We start from the raw sequence: 21,254 nt of genomic DNA on the forward strand, positions 1-21,254 counted from the left end.
TTTTCAGGAGGATGTATTTGAAAACACAATTAATCAAACGGTGGAATATCTTGATGGTATTGAAGTAAGTCTCATATCTGCTGTTTACTCTCAATAATCTGACCAATAGTGTGGTACATTTGGTAATTCGTTGATGCTATGTTTTGTCATATAATTAATTAATATTATAAACGAGTCCTTTTTGTAACATACATTTTTCGCCCGTCCAACTAAAGCTAATTTTATGATTTAGGTGTAATTTTAGAGCTTAGGATCTAGCAGAGGGACGTAGGTCTTGGCCCCCAAATGTTTGATTTATTTTTGGAGTTAAAAGATTCAGTGACGTTAAACCAACTTTTTTTACTTAAGTTTTAATTTGGGTGTGTTGTTAGCGTCTCAAACCACGGCTTAGGAGGGATGGGTTCCATTTCCGACACATCCAAAATCGCTTTCCTACAAAGCGTTTAAACCAAACTAACTTTTACTTCAGTTATAAAAATAACACTGGCGTGAAAGAGAAATTGTTAATTGTAGTTTAGGCTGTGGTTTCCTAGATGCGTAATAGATGCGCTGCGGCTTTTATCCAGGTCCCAAAACGCAGCTGCCGTGATTGGTTTCCTAGACTGCGTACTATACAGGCGGTTGGTGCGTAACATAAGTTCACAGGAGAGATTACTAGTGGCTACTATGCTGTTATACGATGATTTAGATAATGAAATGTATACTTTGGTATCAAAAGTTTCGAAGAAGCGTAAGCAGTAAAAAGTACTTGATTTGGAACTGTACGTGGCCTTCGCAGAAGTTTTAACTGTAGTATTAAAGCAAACATGTCAATTTAAAATGTAAACAATAAATTTTAATTTAACCCCTCCAACTTTGCTTTTACTGTTATTATATTTAGGCCTACTTATTCGGAATTTACCGAATTGACGAAATGGTATATTATTTACGAGTATAAATGCAATAAGCATTTCCTACTTATACGCCAACCCCGTAAGAAGGACGGGTACTCTGCTAGTAATTAATACTAGTGCACCTGTTGCTCGAATTCGAGCAATTGCAAAGTATTACAGGCGTTATTTCAAAACGAATAACAGTCATAATGTCCGATGACTTAAAAGAGTCAACTCATAGATAGTGTAATCAATCACTCCACTCCAGTCATCGAAACTAAAAATGAACTCACTCTAAAAACGAACGCTCTTGTGTGTATCATGTGCTTAGTATGAACAGCTGTAGGCTAATTAATAGAAATTATTTGTCTGTGTAAGTAAACTAAACATGTTCTTCATAAGAAATGCATTGGGACTTTGATTACATGTGGCGCAAAGCCCGAGGACTTTTATTACAGGAATTGGTGAAAGGGAGCATCTACACAAAAAATACTTAATTTTGATACATCGTTTGTAAAAATCCGTCCATTAATAACGGAGGAGTAGTGTTTCGTAGAAATCGCCTTCTCGTATTATATATAAGGATAGGATTATTACAAAGATGTTCAGGGGTTCTTAAAATAATTATGGGGGCTGTTATATTTGGGAGTTTGTTTTGTGCTGGCTTGAAAAGAATATTTGTCAACATTAGGTTTACTGACAAATTAAAAATATGTCAGGACAAATTAATTGCAGGGAACTTAATAAGGGAATTAATTATTAAAATTACACATTATGGGGAAATTAACACTACCTAACGAATGATATGAAGTGTAATACTATTAACATTTTAATTGTGTGAACAACGTACTCTACTTCGATAATATGTCATTTCAAGAGAGAAATTCAATCGATTTTTCGTTGTTGTTGGGGAATTTTGCCATCTGGACATCATTTACTTCCGAATCCATTGCACAAGACATGTCTAAACGCAGCGTAACTCAGATTTGACTGCTCTAAGAGAAGTCGGTGAAATACGCAGCTATTGGTGCGCGCGCATTAGATACGCAGCCTTGGAAACCGCTTACACGAAACTCCATAAGACAAGTGTGCTGCGTCTTAGATGCGCAAACGCAGCGCATCTATTACGCGTCTAAGGAACCACAGCCTTAATATCAGCTGATCCTCCAGTTAAATATTAACCGCAGTCAGATATATGTAATAATCAAGAGACGATACAGTTTATGAAAATGCATTTTGAATGGCCTAGGCAATTTTTAGTGATGATTGTAATAGGCAAATCACTCTTGATCGTGTAGATCTACAACTAAAAAATAAAGTTTATTATACATTAGTAGTTTCATTCACTTAATAACTGTTTCAAACAAATACGAGGGGACCCGTGTGCAAATTGTGTAGGTATCTTATTAGCGTTCAAAATTTGTTTCAAAGGCAAAATGAATCCAATACAACACCCTCTTACATTTCAAAGAATATGTTTGTTTGACACAGTTATTAAGTAAATAAAACTATTAATTTATAATAAATTAAATTTTCTTCAAGAAGAACTGTTTATATTGGAATTAATACTAATTTGAAATAATAAATTCGCCAATATATCTGAATTTTTAATTTTTATGAGGCCTTTCGCCAGCTATGCTGGCATCATCAGACACATCACAAAACTGAAGGTTATGTTTATAATTATAAATTTTAAAGAATATAACATATGGGTAGTTAAAAATAAAAACTATTCTGTTAAGTACATTTAGCTAAAGTTACAAAAATAAATCATATATGTATAAAAATGAAATATCAAGTAGAATTAACTTATAACTTTGTAAATTTAGAATTTAGTAATGTAACATTTTGAATTGGACCGTTATCATTATTTACCAAATTGTCCATTTTATTTATACTGTTTTGTCTCTTGAAAAAGACGAATGCTGCAGCTGAAAAAAATTTTTGCAGAGAAAACTCTTATTGTATTAAGTAGGCCTACTGAACCTATATCTAGATAATCCTTAAGGTACAGGGGTATTGCATTATTGTTTTGCCTTGGAAAGAAGCTTGCAAATCTTTGCACATCTTGCTAAGGGTTCCCTTATTAATGTGTGCAGGGTTCAATTTGTGTAATGAATTTTTGCATATAACTTAACAGATTTAAGTTTTAATATATTTTGAATAATTAAATAAGCATGGAGAACAGTGTTCTTTGCTTATAGTTTTTATTGGCTATATTCTCCAATTTCCAAATTTAGTATTAATGACTAAATGTATTATTCTGGGTTTTGAGTAAAATGCTATCTAGTTTTCTTAATCCTTGATCAACATTCTTATATTATGTCTTTTGTAGAAGGATCTGGCTCTGCAGATAGAAGAAGAAAATGTGACACCAAGGCTATCTATTGCCACAATCTTTTCCCAAATTGTAAGTAGAAACTGATGAAGACTAATTCATTTATTGATAATTTGTAAAATACAAGCTAATTGCTTGTAATCTAGTCAAATATTGAGAATACAAGTAATATGGAAAGAAATACCGTTTATCAAGTAAAGCAACAGGATCCCATTAAAAATTACAATAAAAACCAATTAATTTAAGAGCTTGATACAAAATATATTTAGATGCTGAATAAATAGACACTGAATTATTTAACAAAACACCTACTCCCTCCCAAATCTGTAGACATTTATACAAGTTAGTTTTTGTTGTTTTTACCATTGTCAGAAGCATCAACAGGCATTTTAACAATATACAACTAAAAAGTCAATATCGGAAGTGAAAAAAAAGAAAAAAAACACTTGGTGACTGTGTTCCATGCAGCTTCTTTTGTTCCCGAAGTCTCACTAGTATGTAAGCAGCAATGTTTCTCTACCACGACTTGTTAGCCAGACGGGCTTGTCGGAGAGGGACACAACTGTTTTGCTGTTGTATGCGGCTGGAGTCTTAGAAAGGACTTCCAAGTTATTATTTTAATTTCTAATACAGAGTCTATGTCATTAATAGTATTTTACATGTCTTCACACTTTTTTTGCTAACCAGGTACCGCCTCCTATAATAAAAAAAGAAGAAAAGTTTGATTCAAGCCCTAAGGAAGATATTGCTCCAGGAAACGAGCAACAAATTATTGAACTTCCCCCTTCAACTTATGAAGCTGGGAAATCAGACTATGATCCTGAGGTAATCTTATCATGTTTTTTTCATATTTATTTTGTTATTAAATATTTTGCTAAGCATAATAAGCTTATCTTATGCTACTAATTATAAATGCTAAAGTTTAGATGTTGGAGAGTATGTCACGGTGCTACGGTCAAACATCTGGACCAATTGAGCTTAAATTGTGCAGAAATATAGCCAATACACTGCCGATAAACATAAGCATATTTGTATTTTGAAACTCTACTAGGACTCTGGCTCACTGGCTTAAGACTAGAGCAATGCACACTTGAGTCCGAATATTTTAAGCTAAAAATGAATTTAAAATCAAGTGAGACCATCTTTGTGATTTTACTAAGACCAGCGGTTTCATCAGTCAGAATCATTTATTTAAAGCCCAGTGGTTTAGGACAGCTGGGCTCAGTTTTAAACCATATAAAAACTTCAGTAGATCTCGATAACCCAGGGGCGGAACAACCGGGCAGCAGATCAACCGAGTAGTGGTCAGTAGATGCTTCTAAAACTATGTTGAATAACCTCATGATCCATGAAAAATACCTAATACCCCCGCCGCAGAAAACCTGCAGACTAAGCGAATTTCCATTTGCCTGATTGGATTTACACTAAAATGTCTCTTTAAAAATATCACATTTATTCCCTATTTAAATAACATTAGTTTAACGAGTACTTAGGTTTGCTACAACAGGGAGGGTAAAAAGGTGTTTTTTGTAAAATGTTAGTAGTTTAGTATGAAATGAATGCATTTTCCAAATTTGATCAAAATATGATCATAAACAAGCAAACTACAACAGTTTTCTTATTCTCCATAAGAATAACATGGGAATTTTAAATTTACAGTTTTTTGGAATTTTCTCTGTAACCATTAGGCGCATAATAACGCTTCAATATACTAAATTATTTGTTTTTTTAAGCTCTTCAAAATGGTTTGGAAAGAAAATGCAAAATTTTAAGTTTTTAGGGTCAAAAATGGGAAAAACCAATTTTTGCCCCATAAAACCCCCATAAACCCCTGTTCCCATAGTCCGATCATGCTGGTTCGCAAACTCATTTGAATAAACGTACACCAAGTGGCGGTTATGCCCAAAAAGTACTTCATAACATGCCATAAAGGTGTGCCGAGTTAAGTTTTTCTAGTATGGGCCGTTAAAAAAATAACAGGGGGTCTCCACACTTTTTACTAACCCTGTATATATGAATTTAAACGGATGGTGTTTTTGGTCTCTAGGGACCTCAAAACGAAAAAGTAAATCGGTCCCGGGTCCAGGTCTTACCGTGAGTACTACGGTAATAGCTTATTCCCTATATGGGAAATTCGCTAAACAAAATTAAATTGTGTTTATTTAGTCTTATATGAAATGAATTCTATATTTATATATTTCTGACCATTATTTACATAGAGTACGTTCCCTCATTATTGGTTTTTAAACATTGCAGTTCATTTGACAAAAATAGAATGGAAGCAAAACAAAGAAGTATTGATCAATAGCTTTAGGGCTTCAAGATCAAACTATTCGCTTCCACTTACAATCGTCTGCTCTTTACACCTGTCTGCTGTGCACGTGCTTTGTCACAACAGTTTGAGATTGTGTGATTAGGAACCATGACGACTTTAGTAGCCTGTGATTGGGAGATAAACAGTTGCAACTTTAGTAGCCTGTGAATGGAGAGAACCCCAAGAAAGATAATAGAACAAAGATAAAGAAAAAGTGATGTTTTAAATCATTGTTATCTCTATCTTATTTTACGACTTGTTATTGTATTTATGTACTACAATTTAATACTTTTTTTGTTTTATCTACATTCTTCTGCCCTGAAACAGCATTTTGTACTAGCCTATGTGACAAGCATTAGCTTATTAGACTTTCTATTGTTCTGTTCTTTATATGATTTATTGCTGTACAGTGTTTGGAAATTTATTTGTTTGAGTAATTTTGAGTAAGCAGCGATTTTAAACGGTACAGTTTTTATTGCTGAACCAAGGTTAATGACTTGACATATTATGATTCTGCATTACATTCACATACGTTTATGCAGTATTAGGCGTTTTTATGGGTTTGTAATATATGTTTATGTCATGTCGGATAAGTGGTTTTCAGTTATCCAGGGTCTCCCTCCCCCCCCATTCCCCCGGATTATTGAGATTCTACTGTACTTGACTTTCCTCAGGATCGAACTAGTGGCATTCTGTTGACGAGGCAAGCACTAAGATGTAACCACTCAGCTACTCAGCTGGGTTTGTAACAGTGACCTTACATTAAGCTTTATAGCCAAAGCTTTAGCTTTAGCTTTAGTTAAATTAGTCTTAGTTTTGATTATTCATAGCTTTTCTTTGATTTTTGATGCAATTTTTCAGAATGAACCATTGTCTCCGGCCTCCCAAGAATATGAGTACCATGAAATTAAAGAAGAGGTAGGTATTGTTTTATTTATATCTTAGGCTTTTGTTTTTTTTTTTTATTGATTTAATCTACTTTGTCAATTTTTTAATTTGTTGAATTCAAAACTAATATATTTATATGATTTTGAATGGTTAGTATTTTTATCCTCTAGGGACATAAAAATAAAAATAAAATAAAAATATATTTCAGATCCAGGTCTTACCATGTGACCTAGGTATTAGCTTTTTTCTTCTATGGGAAAATCACTGAAAGGAAGGACATCACACTTTTATTCTTACAAGTCAATTTTATGAGACGTTTGTTGAACTATGCTCTGCAAAATTGTGATTTTAGTGCATGATTTTCCTTTTATTTATTTTAAGTATGAAGAAGCTATAGGAGTAGACAATGGGACTTGTGAGAACAAAGCCGTTGAAGTGAAGTCAGATACTAGTGATGGTAGGATTGAAATTTCAAGTCAAGACATGAGTCTTAAAATCTCAAACGTAATAACTTATGAATCTACTTCAACACAAGAAAAGGTAAGAATAAAATGCATTCAACAAAAAAAAGTAAGAACATTAAAAAGGTCATAATGCTTTTGGCCTGGGTGTTACAATTACCAACTCGCCTAAAATAAGGCATATAGTCCTATAAAAGAGTGCTTCAATTTTCAAAAGTAACAAAAAAAAACATTGGAATGGTTTAATTATTATTTAACTCTTTATCTATAGCTACAAAACTGTTTTGGCACTGTAGTAACTACGAATACCTTTTACCGCAATAGTGGGAGTTGTATATGATTTTGCCGATCGCAGTGGACGATTGCTTGCAATGCTTCCACAACAAACTGTGGAGGATGTTCGCTGTGAGACGTTTTTGATTTGGCCGCCATAGCAGAAGTTGTATAGCTATTTTAAATTGTTTAAACCCACACAGTCATTTTTAAGTTGTAACTTGGAAAAACACAGTTCACATATTAACTTAGCCTACTATATAAGATTCTTAGTAAAAGCCAAAGAATGCCTAATTTGTTTTAAGTTAAAGTGCCTGCCACAAACCGCCGTAGAAATATAGTATACAGTAGACTCTCTCTTATCCGGATACCTTTTAACCGGACATCGGATTAACCGGACTACACTCGGCGGAAATGACATCTGTTTAACCGGACAATTTTTATCAGCACATTGGTTTAACCGGACTTGATCAGCAGGAAGTGGGCAGTACTGAAACGACTGTTCTCGTGGGAAAGATTTGAGACCAGTGATCACGTGTCTAAATACAATGCTCTCCTAAATTTAAGTCGAATATCACAGTAAACAGTCCGTTTAAATGAGTTTTTGGGGACGTCTTTTTAACCGGAAAACCCGTTATCCGGACTGGCCTCGGTCCCGAGGAGTCCGGATAAGAGGAAGTCTACTGTATTAAGAAAAATTTGTTCTAAAAAAGGAAAAAAATGTAAACTATTTGTTTGTTAGCCTTATGCATCAATTGGATCTCACCGACAAGCCCAGGACCCTCAACATAAATCCTCTTTGTAAATCCTGCCCTAACCCCTATATATACTGTATATATATTTCTTTATTTCTAAGTAGGACTATGTTATTAATAGTGTATTCATCCTTCTGTCTTATACTGGATCACAATTTTTTTAAATCAGATATCGCCACCCATAAAAGAAGAAAAAGACAGCTCTGGTTCAATACCTACAGAAGAAATGCCTTCAAAAATGAGACAAAATATTGAACTCAACCAGTCAACTAGACAAATTTTGTCAACCAAATTGAATAATGAGGTAAAAACACATCTATTGCTATCTGTTTAATTTTCTTAAAAATTTATAATGGATTTAAAAAATATTTCAATGTATTTTGGTTTTTGTTTTACCCTTTGTAGGTGCCACAAACAGAGTGTACCTCTGGGTTTATTTATTTATTTTCGCTGTGAGACGTTTTTGATTTGGCCGCCATAGCAGAAGTTGTATAGCTATTTTAAATACAGTATATTAAGAAAACTTTGTTCTAAAAAAAGGAAAAAAATTTTAAACTATTTGTTTGTTAGCCTTATGCATCAATTGGACCTCAGTGACAAGTTTTTTAAACTTGGTGAGGCCAAGCTGTTGTAATTTTCACAATAAATATATTTGAATTTGAATGCCATTCCTATACGTTCCCACCCCACCATACCATACCTGATACAAGACTGTTTAAAATATTAAATATTGATTTATTCTTCTCTTTTGGCTTCCCAATGTGAAGTGTCATATTTACTTTTGTCGCTAATTATAGTTGTCATGTATTATTTTATTGTCCATGACCATTTCATCTGTTTTCCAGCTTGGCTGATATCTGTAACAACGTCATGTGAAAAATGATTGACTTGACTTGATCTAAAATAAACTGAGCTATAAATTAACGACTTGAAAGCTATCTAATGTCTTCAATTTTCATACTAATACATACATTAGCTTATATCTAACAAAGTATTATGATATTCAGCCCAGACAATACAGAATGTTTAGAAAAAATGCCCTCAAAATCTGCCTTTTGTACCTATTTTAAAACTTTGCTGGGGAAGACCACCGAACCCCCTCTTATTGTGGGGGCTTATTTTATACCCCCAACTATAAGCCCAGGACCCTCAACATAAATCCTCTTTGTAAATCCTGCCCTAACCGCTATATATACTGTATATATTTCTTTATTTCTAAGTAGGACTATGTTATTAATAGTGTATTCATCCTTCTGTCTTATACTGGATCACAATTTTTTTAAATCAGATATTGCCACCCATAAAAGAAGAAAAAGTCAGCTCTGGTTCAATACCTACAGAAGAAATGCCTTCAAAAATGAGACAAAATATTGAACTCAACCAGTCAACTAGACAAATTTTGTCAACCAAATTGAATAATGAGGTAAAAACACATCTATTGCTATCTGTTTAATTTTCTTAAAAATTTATAATGGATTTAAAAAATATTTCAATGTATTTTGGTTTTTGTTTTACCCTTTGTAGGTGCCACAAACAGAGTGTACTCTGGGTTTATTTATTTATTTTTTAGTAGTTATATTTTTAGTAGTTTCAAGAGTAAGTGTGCCTTTCTAGGAAACAATACCAGAGTTTTCGACAACTGGACACTTAAGTATAAAATAAAATTATTTACTTATATGATATATTGTAAAAACTGCTTATTGCTATTTAATGACTCCTTAGTATATTTGACGCTGTACCCTAAATTAAATAATTCAATTTGAGTTACTACTCGAGTAACTAATTTTGAGTTTTAAAGGTAGAGCTATATATATCCGTCACGTCATGTTGTGTCCATTTTTGACGGGTATGCTCCCTGTGTAATCAAATGTAAGCGGCTATACATTTCTTTCACGGAATGTGTTGGAATATGTTGAGTGCTCTGGGAGCATACCGTGACGCGACACGACGGAGATTTATAGCCCCCCAGTAACGTCCAGCGGAGTCGATTCGGCCAGAACTACTAGAAAAGACATCAACAGAAGGTCTGGGCGAAAATGTCTAATGTGCATGACACTTACATACTAACTGTCAAAATGATTATTAGTTAACGCTATTATTAGTTAATAGTCATTCATTATTTAAAAAGTGTGAGGGGGGAATATTATAGATTTGTATTATTCTTTATGTTATTAATTTGAGTGCACTGTTTTTGGTTAATTTTCATTCAATACATTATTTTGTCTTAGTTTTTGTTAAAAAAAAATTGTCTTTCTATTTGACGCTGTTATGTTTCTTATATGTTATACATATTAGGTATAGGTGTATTCAAACTGAGCCAGTTGCAGGAATGGCGTATTGTGTGCGCTTTTTTTTGCGACGGGATGTGACGTGACGTGACGGATATATATAGCTGGACGTGCCGTGACGTGAGGTTATGTGATGTGACGGATATGTATAGCTGAACCTTAATACTAAATCTGTTTACAAATTTGTTTACAGAAGCAGACCAATGATACAATGGTTGTAGAAGATATGGATATCAGTGATGATGATGTCATTGAAGTGAAAAAAGAAGTGGTGTCTAGTGACATGGCCTTTCTAAATTCAGTATCAAAGATACCGCTACCTTTAAAAAAAGAAAAAGATAGTTTTGATTCAAGAGCTACAAAAATCACGACACAAACTATTGAAATCCACCAGTCAACGAGTCAAACTGTGTTAACAGAGTTGAATACTGAGGTACGTTATAGCTATCAAAATTCTTTTATTAGTTTTTATACCGTACTTAATAACACACATATATATATATATATATATATATATATATAAAACATTAAAATACATGAAGTTCCTGAACTCTCTATCTGCCTTTTAAGGTATTGGACCAAAGACAAACTAAAATATCATGTTAAAAATTTCCAAAACTCAGAAGTACCCAACCGTAGAGCCACCATTTCCTATTTTTCTCTAAACCATTTTTATTTGAAGATATTTTTTTTTAGTAAATTGTATAGTGCAAAAACTTGTTTTGAGGAAGCATTTTTTCATCATTTTTAGTTTTAAAGTGGCCATTTTTTAATGTGGCCATTTAAAATGATAAAAAAAAGATAAATAAAACTACAGAAATAAATAGTACCTGTGGTAATGTTTTATTTATACAATTAATCACAATTCTAACAATACTAAATTTAAGAATTAATCCTTTCACCAATAAGGGTAAAAAACTAATTTTTAAGGTAATGTGTACAACAATAGTTGCGCCCAATTGGTAGTACAATCAAATTTTGTACTAACAATATTTGACAAAAATCAAAACTGTTGATTACTTTGAGTTATCCAAAGACCACAGATATTGTCTGGTTTACATTGTATTAAAATAATATATTTCATTACTAGGGCCAAAAGTGACTCTTTTTCGCCTGAGGTCAAGTTTTACCTTGAAAATGGACAAGGGTTGAAAAGTCACTTTTTGCCCATGTGGTGAACTATCTTATATATATTTTTTTAGTCTTATTGCATCATTAAATAAACAGAAACAAAGCTAGAAAACAAAATAATTTTTATGTAAAGATTCCCTCAAAACGACTTCCAGCTTGTTTTTAATTATTCTACTAATGCAAATAAGCAGCTGTTTAGTAAGTGATTAAATTATTTCGTCCATTACAGTTGTGTTATCATACCATCGATATGTCGAGCAATCTACAACAATAGGCTAAAACTTTGTCTAATAAATCAATCGATAAATAGTTTTGATCGATACGATTGCCACAATCAAAATTTACAACTGTTTACAACAGCTGATTTTTACTCCCTAGAGAGTAAAAACACAACTTTCGACCCGCAACGTATGCATTACAAACGGCTGTTTTTGCTGCAGTATGACAAGCACTGTTATGCTGAGTTTTTTCCTTATCTTATCTTACTAATATTATAAATGTGAAAGTTTGTGTGTTTGTTTGTTTGTTTGTGTGAAGTTCAATCTCGCATAAACCACTGGACGGATTGGGCTGAAATTTGGCATGACGATAGCTTACATTCCCGATTAACATATAGGCATATTCTTATCTCAAAAATGTTTCGGGCTCCGCCCCAGTGGCTCTGTAATTCCCCATGTTAACCTTATGAGTATTCATATTTAAAGGGAATTAAAGAATTTATTCAGCTGTTTCACCTAAAAAAGTTGGTTCTATGATATGGAAAAGCATTAAAAAGTTATAAGATTTACCAACAGGGTGCAGCACTATATTTTTTTTGCATTTATGAAAACAGCTAATTTGAACTAAGCAGTAACAAAAAACTGTGATTCGCAATGAGAACTGTCAAAGTAGGATTGTTTACAGTTATGTTTATGTTTTTCATTTCATGAATAATTAGTGATATTTTGCGAATTGTTGATAATTTATATTTCTTTATTGTTTAGGTGAAGTGGTAGAACATTATGGTTATGGTAGATGTGTAATACTATAGAATACTGTAAATTTAAAAAAAGCAAGTTTTACCAAACTGTGTCCTCCCTTATTGCAAACGCAAAGCTTGAGTATAACTACTGCAATAAGCATTTTATACTTATATTCCAACCCCGTACGAAGGACTGGTACTCTGCTAGTTTATATATAAAGCTAGGATGGATTTGAACTTTTGAGGAAACCATAAGCCACACACCTATCAATCGCATACTTGAATTAAAGGTCTTGCTGTGAAATTTGCCCGAAACATCAGTTTTTCGATAAGCCCTCTACTAAGGGCAGGAACATCAATTAAAGGACTGTATTTAATTACATTTAAAACTTTGAAGATACACCAGCTGTTCAATTTGTTTTGTAAATTTATTTTCAGGAGCAGACTAATTCTACAATAGATTTAGACAGTGGGGAGGTCAGTGATGATGTCAATGATGTTCCTCAGTCAACCGTAAAAACTGGAGTGGTATCTACTAGTGATGTGGTTTCGCTCAAAGCAGCACCGAATTCAGCAGAGGTATTTAAAGATTTAATTTAGACTTTTCATTATTATAGGGGGTGAGAAAGCAAACAAACTTTTATCAAAGTAAATTATATTTACGAGATAGCTACAGAGGGTTAAATCACACTGACAGACAACAGATCTCTTGTTGAAATTATGAGAACAGTCGACTGTTACTGTATTGTATAAGTGTATGCTTGCCATTTGTTGTTAATAACATTTTGTGTTATACAAAATCGCTGATTTTTGTTTATGGGTCTCAATCACAAAGGTTTAATCTTATCTCGGGATTTTGGGATTTGTCCAAGCCAATCATGGTATTTTATGATTTTTACTCTTAGCCATTTCAAATAAGTGTGGAATCCCTTTGTTAATAATTTTAAAACGGCCATATTAATTTACACTGTGGCCTTTTGCTTCCGTTTGAAGTAAAATAAATAATAGCTCACAGTAGGCCTATACAGTGTGTAAATTAAGTATGGAAACAAATCTGTATTTTTAAAACTGAAATAGATAGCCTATAAATATTTTGTTATGTCATTGATTGTAAATAAAGGTACCGCAATCTTTTACATAAAAAAAATTACAACCCCACAAACAGGGATGGGGGTAGGGGGTGACTTATTTTTTTCAAATAGCAACCCCTATTGATTGACCCCTCTATAAATAAATAACTTACCTAATTTTGATTAAGCTACTTTACAAACTGAATGTATTCGTTCATACAAACAGAAAGTTCAATCTTAGCCTATTTCATGCGAAATCGCACAGGTTGGCTAGTGGTAACTATAATCCTCTTAGTACAGTAGAACCCTGCAATTATAAAATTAATAATAAAAAATAATAAGTGTTAAAAACTGCAGTTAACATTTTTACTGTATCATTTACTTTATGGTCCAGTGCTATGGGCAGTTGATACAGTGGCTAGAAGACATTGTTTTTGTTTATGTACACAACTTCATAGAAGAAATATGAGAAAAACCTAACTATAACCATTTGTCTGAATTAGGTTTGGTTTGAATAGAAAGGGCTTATTGCCTGAGAATAATGGAGACAAAGGATAAGCAGGCCTACCTTAATAAATGTAGGCATCCCACTTCACTAACAACTTTTGGTTGACTCTATGCATAATCTAAAGCTGGCTGAAAATTGGTTAATTTCTAATAATCTTGTTCTGAATAATGATAGAAAAAAACTGTTTTGTTTAACCTTCGTGAAGTACATAGTACGCCAATGGATGAGAGAAATTCAAAATTTTTAGGATTAACTTTTGATTCTACTTTGACCTGGCATGACCATGTTATAGTTTTAAAAAATAAACTGAGTTCAAGTATATTTGCTCTTAAACAATTATGTGGCGAACTAGAACGGCCTTCTCTCATACAGGCATACTATGGACTTTTTCATAGCCATTTAAGCTATGGGTTACTTGTTTTGGGGTCTTCTGCTCATGCAAAAGAAATTTTCAATTTGCAGCAAAGGGCAATTAGGGTAATATCTGCTGTAGATAGGCACCATGATTGCACTGAATGTTTTAAAGAATACCAAATATTAACACTGTTTTCTCTATTTATTAAGCAATGCCTGTTATATTTAAGACCACAATTAGATAAGTTAGATTGTAGGAGAGATATACACTGCCATAATACTCGTCATACATTTAATATAAATCTTCCTTATGTTAGACTTGCTAAAACTGATAAAAAACCATTAATTTGAAGCAGTAAATTTTATAACAAGTTACCAATACCCATAAGATTACTTAGTGATAAAGATTTCAAGATTAAAATAAATAACTTTCTTTGTAATCAGCCATTATACTCTATAGAAGATTATATGTCAAGAACACTGACTCCACTAGATTTTAATTAATGTTATGACTAATTTGACGTGCCAATGTATTTGTATGGAATATTAACTGGCAAATAAATCTCATTCTCACTACAGTAACGCAGAAGAAAACACAAGAGAAATTGGTTATTTCGAGGCTACTGGCCCGTTTCTCAACCTCAACCTCAACCAGGTTGAGAAACGGGCCAGTGGCCTCGAAATATCCAATCAATTTCTCTTGTCTTTTCTTCTGTGTTACTGTAGTGAAGTGGGATGCCTACATTTCTTAAGGTAAGCCTGCTTATGCTATCCTTTGTATCCCTTATTCTCATTTTCTGAATTCATATGAATGTTCTTGCATAACCAATTATTACTTTAATCTGCATCAGGTTTGAAAAGCATTTAATGAACAATAATGTGTCTTTTTACAGATACCTCAATTTGATTTCATAAGGATACATGAAAAGTTCGTCAAACATAATTTGGAGATGTCAAGGAATCTGGTCAAGGTATCAAAAATGTTAACTGAATGTAAAAAGAGGAAGAAATCCTCTAAAAAGAAATTGAAAAAGAAATCAAAAGAAAAGTCAAATAGAAAGAGAAAAACTTCATACTCATCAAGGAGTTCCCGATCTAGGTCACGTTCACAAATTAAGCCCCGTTCAAGATCTAAGTCACGTTCAAGATCTAAGTCACGTTCAAGATCTAAGTCACGTTCAAGATCTAAGTCACGTTCAAGATCTAGATCCCGTTCAAGATCTAGATCCCGTTCAAGATCTAGATCCCGTTCAAGATCTAGATCCCGTTCAAGATCTAGATCCCGTTCAAGATCTAGGTACCAGCCTATATCCAGATCACGTTCCAAAACACCTAGTATGAATAAAAAATCACTTCTACCACGAAATAAAACATACTACCCAAAACAATACAGACCTCATAATTCATCACGATCTCCATCAAGAGAAAGAAGTCGCAAGACTGATAAAAGGAGTTTCCGCTCAAATAAAAGGTCTAGTTCTCGTTCAAGATCCCCACTGAGGAGGAAATATAGCACAGATAGAAGCAGAAGGCGCTCCCGATCCTCTTCTGCAAGCTCAACAAATTCTAGTGCCTCTTCATCTTCCTCTGTCTCCAGAAGAAAATATGGGTCAAGTTACAGATCTAGCACACCAAAATTACCATACAGTAATAAACCTTCCTCTACCTCCCGACAAACTGTTATGAGGCATAAAACCGTTCAAGAATTTCGTAGGGGCAACAGTGTGATGACAAGAGAAGCAGTTGTTACTACTTCGTTCAAAGAAGAGCTTCGATGTCTCAAGAGTTCTTTGGCAAAAAAAGCCTCATCTCCTGACGATGCAACAGTCAATATACGGGACGAGCTGGAACTCGAAGTGTACAACAAAGAAGATAAAGATGTAACCCACAAAAGGCCGTGTGGAGACATGCAACATCCATTTTACTTGCCAGCAGAAGACAGTAAGTATGGTTATACTTCCTGTAATTTTTGCTATGTTTATTCTTTATAATTTTGCTATCTTAAATAGACCAATACAGTAGACTCCCTCTTATCCGGACTCCTCGGGACCAAGGCCAGTCCGGATAACGGGTTTACCGGTTAAACCGACGTCCCCAAAAAAGCGTTAAAACGGACTGTTTACTGTGATATTCGACTTAAATTTAGGAGTGCATTGTATTTAGACACGTGATCACTGGTCTCAAATCTTTCCCACGAGAACAGTTGTTTCAGTACTGCCCACTTCCTGCCGATCTAGTCCGGTTAAACCAATGTGTTGTTAAAAATTTTCCGGTTAAAGAGATGTCATTTCTGCCGAGTGAAGTCCGGTTAAACCGATGTCCGGTTAAAAGGTGTCCGGATAAGAGGGAGTCTACTGTAACACAAATAAATATTCTTTTGACAAATAACTGGTGGTGGCGTCGTCCTATAATCCAGCTACTAGGAGGTCACAAACTGTGGATTAACGTCCGCTCTAGTGAGTACTACAACTATCCGCAGTACTATCATGATAATTAGACCAATTCGTTAATACCAAGGCAAAAATGTGGTTCGGATTCAATAGGTGAGCAGTGAGCTGAATAAAAATTTATATTTTAATAAACAAATTACTTTTTTACAGCTAAAATTAAAACAGTTACAACTACAACAACAATTAACAATTAAAACTAGCTGCTGAAGTTGTGCTTCGCAACAAGAAAAAAAAACAGTTTCATAATCATTGAAATAGATTTGAATAAATAATCTATCATAAAGTATAATATTAAATAATCCTACTTCATAGTTGTAATAGCTATTTACCTTACAAGTGTAGTAAGAGCGTTTTTACTTCACGCAGATGAATGTTGTGCAACAAGCGGAAGTGAGTGGTAAAATCTTGTACGTTACACGTTACGCAAGAGCGTGTTTACATCACTTAGGTGAATTATGCCACTCGCTTCCACTTGCACAACATTCACCTGCGTGATGTAAAAACTCTCTTATAAAGTAAATAGCTATTAATTTCTTTGGATCAGCTATCTGAAAATGTGAAATGAGCATTTGGCAGTTTTGGTTGTTTACGCAAAGGTATGACATTTTTCATGCTTCCATGGAGACCAATTAATATTTACTTTTGAAAACCTCACCTCAAAACTATGGACATCCAAGGAACTCAGGGAAATTAATAGGCCTATGACATTCCTAGATATGTGGACCATCTTTGTGCTCAATTTTGGCTGTATCGATTTAGTTAATTAGTCGTGACAGCCGCACAGATAGATAGACAGACAGACAGACAGTCACTACCTCAATTTTATTATAGTATAAATAGATGTATTGTAATTTTCATACAATCGCTAGATTTATTGTTATTTGTTTTTGTTTAAAAAAAAAACCTTATGTTTGATTTTGCAGTTGAACTCAATCAGTGCAAGATCCGTAATGGATATTCGCCAGTGCAAATCCTTCACGAAATTTGTATTCAACAGAACTGGGGATTACCAACTTATTTGCTGCTTCCCACAAACAAAGGATTTAGATTTGGCATGAATATAATTGACTATAGATTTATAACCTACAAAACAGCTTCTCAAAAGAAGCTAGCAAAGGCAGCGGCCTCAAAAGTAGTACTGCAGTGGATGCGAGTTATAGATGCCACAACTGAATGAGAAGAAAATCACACAAACGGGTTTTTAAACATTTGTCTGATTAATAACACTTCTAATTTATAACACTTAAAATATGTTGATTATTGATCCATACCATTAAGATTAGCCCATTCAAAGCTAACCACTCTTCAAACACTTTCAAACTCTTCAAACTAATATACTCATTTGAATCTTGTAACAATCTATGGTTGGAAATTTAACTGAAGGTAATCAGCTGTTGAATTACAATTCAATTCACATTTAAACCATTATAAAGTTAGTTGGTCCGCAGCATCCAAATCAAAAGCTAGGAGGAGGCAAAGTCCTAAGAAATTACCTTGTCATCACTCTGTACAGAAATAGCTATTTTTGATAACAGCTGATATCAATGAGAGTAATTGTTTCTCAAGCTATAATTTAGAAAAATCTAACGTGTTCTAATGTTTGTTAACAATTTTTTATGTTTCAACAATTCAAATTTCAACAGAAATATATGCATTAGCTTGATTTGCTATGTTTTAGATCGAAGTGTGTCTTTACTGCAAAATTAACCTTGAACTTAAACAAATTTTTATATTGTTGCCTGTGTTTGTTCGCTATAACCATTAGGCTTATATTTTTGTATTAAAATAATGTTAATTTAGGAAATGTAATAGTTTTAACCTTACTGAGGTTTGTTATTCTGTTTGTTAGTATTTTTGCGTCACGATGATAAGTATCGAGCCGATATTGATTTACCTGCACGTGCTCCAACTGTTCCCTTCCTCGACTTTGCCTCTCTGCTGGATCATCTATCAAATAAATGTGATAAGTGTTTTTGCTGTAATATCTCTTTTTCTTTTGTTCTGCTTAACAGATTTTTATGATTGAGAAGTTATTTTTAAGTTTATAACCTAGCACCGGTACAAATAGTAATTAAAAATATAAATTCCTTTAGGGCTTTAGGCTTAGATTAATTTATAGAATGGGCTTTCTTTCAAAGGTGCTGCTGACAAACAAGCTTTACAATGTTTTTTAGGTGTGAATTGTAAGCTGATTAACTTGAGGGAAATTTTTAACTGCAATCACACTCCAAACCGCAGACAAAAACGAACAATGAATTTCAAATATGCTTTTATTCATATTGTAAACTGAATGTGGTAGGTAAACCACACTTTATGGGGATTTACAATATAAATCATTCAAACCATTCAAGTGAGTTTGGAACCCTATTTTATAGATTTGCTTCTTTGAAAATGTGTGCAATGTATTTATTTTTATTATTATTTCTTTATTGTATTATTTCATTAGTTCTATTGTAAAAAATTTAATTTTTCTGTGTACATTTTACGTTTGGTACCTATAAACCCAAACGACTGACTTCTTAGTTATACAACTTAGTCTAAGAGCTGTGATGACTAGATGTGTAAATATTAAGTGTAGCAATAAGATGCATTGTACTGCCAAATTTGCTATTGTGGTAATTGAGCTTCCCCGAGTGCTGTGTTTAAGCTTTAAACTCGTTAACTGGCAGAGTGACTATAAAAGTTGCAGTAGTTGGTGTCTGTAGTGGCAGACTATTAATGGCCGTGATTAAGTTGGTTTTATAACTCCAAATAAATGGTTGAAAACCATTGTAAAATTAAATAATTTGTATACAAATTGAAAGATAAGTTTTACTTTACATCACAAACCGATAAATGTAATTGAGCACACTACTGAACAAAAATGTCAAGCAAAGTGTTGCACCTTATAGGCTATCCCTAGGAAAATTACATTTTCGAATGGCATAGCCTCCACTAAATTGTGTAGCTCAGATTTCTTATTGTAGATTTTTTTGCGAAATTCATTTGGTACTGCAAAATCCGTTTAGGCCTACCAGGGTTGTTTTATTTTTGTATTTTCTTGGATTTCACATAAATAATTTCCTGTTCATAAAACAAAGTTTTCCTTTTTACTTTTCTTTGAAAACTACTTTATAAATATTTATAGTTTTACAATTTTTTAATTCTTTGTTATATTATGCACAATCCAAGAATATGGTTGAATTTATACTAATTTTCAAAATTATTTCTGTGAAATCACAAAAATTTCCTTGCCACTACAGATTCTACAAAATGCCAGTTGGAGGGTTCATAGTTGACATGATTTATCAACACTTTCTGTATTCCATTTTGATACAAGTGTATGGTTAACCGAATGATGCCCATCACAAAAAAATTTCTTATGAACCAATATTATTCAAGCCAGTCTTTACTTGGTCATCTAGCTATTTCATGCAACTGTCTCTTCGTGAGACTTTTACGGTATAAAACCATTATCCTTGCCAGACTTCTTCCACTTCAGGTATTTGCTCAAGCTTTATTATTTCTACAGACACTAACTGCATCAAGTCCTTCTGGGAGATGATGTGGTTTTTTACTGGCTTGTTCTTGATTGATCTGGCAGTGAAAGCATCGTTCGGTGAGTTCTCCATTTCATGCTGCTAGAGAAATTAGTTTGATGAAGTTATCAAATGGTATTCATGAAATTCAGGCAAGCGGATACAATACAAAGGTTGTAGAGAATCTGTAAAATATAATACAGGAGCACAGTTTTGTAAATTATACTGGTGATATAGTTAATAATGTGCTAATACGCTTTTGAAAATTGTTACTATTTTCTAATGTTAACTTGTTCTAGATTATTTTTGTTACGCTAGTGAGAGTACAGATCTCTCTAATTTTGGGTATTTTCTGACAAGTTGAAACTTGAAAGTTGAAATTACAAAAACTGTTTTCTAAATTAATTATTTTACAGTGTTGATATTGCATTTTTCATCTACAGAGACAAATTTTAGTCTTGTAAGTTAAATTTAACCCATAATTTGTTAACAGTGTAGACAAATTATTTATTTTATGTTTTTATCGATGTTAGAGTACAACCTCATCAAGTCAGCCAGCCTGTAAAAATATGTAATCACAATTTTTTTTTCATTCAGAGAAAAACACTTTATTCTGTGTAGGAATGTTTTGTTAAGTGAGGCATCAGATGTTAAGAAAACCGTTATGAAAATGTATGTTTAAATTTATGATTATTTTTTGCTTTGTTATCTCTGGCTCAACTAGGTCGTACTGCATTATTTCGTAAGAAATTTCCTCACTAGGAAGAGGGTCATTTTTTCTCCTTTCTTTTATATTAAAAGATATTGCATTTTGAGTTGTGACTTTTATATTAAAAGTATTTGGTCTTATATTAATTGTATTTTTCTTTCCCTTCTCAACCTTGTGAATAGGCTAATTTATTTTACTGTTATCTTATACCTTTGTATATTTTGCCTCAAGTTCGGCATATTTTGGGATCTTGATTTTTTATTCTGAGAACTATGAAATAAATTTAAATATTTAATAAACTGAAATAGAGTAAAACTTAAAAGGTCTAAACATCATAAAAAATTAAAAGATTTTGTTTATAACC

General features: G+C 33.1%; 1 protein-coding gene across 3 annotated transcripts in view; it reads left to right on the forward strand.

Annotated features, from left to right (window-relative positions):
• LOC128993880 (NK-tumor recognition protein-like) overlaps positions 1-21,032 on the forward strand; it is a 36,545-nt gene extending 15,513 nt beyond the window's left edge. The window contains exons 3-13 of one of the 3 annotated variants that reach the window (XM_054417946.1): positions 8-64; positions 3,208-3,282; positions 3,898-4,035; positions 6,386-6,442; positions 6,794-6,952; positions 8,071-8,205; positions 9,190-9,324; positions 10,383-10,622; positions 12,720-12,860; positions 15,107-16,154; positions 17,587-21,032. In XM_054417946.1, coding sequence (XP_054273921.1) covers positions 8-64; positions 3,208-3,282; positions 3,898-4,035; positions 6,386-6,442; positions 6,794-6,952; positions 8,071-8,205; positions 9,190-9,324; positions 10,383-10,622; positions 12,720-12,860; positions 15,107-16,154; positions 17,587-17,840 — 2,439 coding nt within the window. In that variant the 3' untranslated portion in view covers positions 17,841-21,032. The remainder of the gene's footprint in view (positions 1-7; positions 65-3,207; positions 3,283-3,897; positions 4,036-6,385; positions 6,443-6,793; positions 6,953-8,070; positions 8,206-9,189; positions 9,325-10,382; positions 10,623-12,719; positions 12,861-15,106; positions 16,155-17,586) is intronic. The other 2 variants (XM_054417955.1, XM_054417962.1) reach the window with 2 other exon arrangements.
• The last annotated feature ends 222 nt before the right edge of the window (positions 21,033-21,254 follow it).

The sequence above is a fragment of the Macrosteles quadrilineatus genome, unplaced genomic scaffold, assembly GCF_028750875.1.
Source record: "Macrosteles quadrilineatus isolate MER2022 unplaced genomic scaffold, UCM_ALF_1.0 Scaffold_1__1_contigs__length_201487025, whole genome shotgun sequence".
Lineage (NCBI taxonomy): Eukaryota > Metazoa > Arthropoda > Insecta > Hemiptera > Cicadellidae > Macrosteles > Macrosteles quadrilineatus.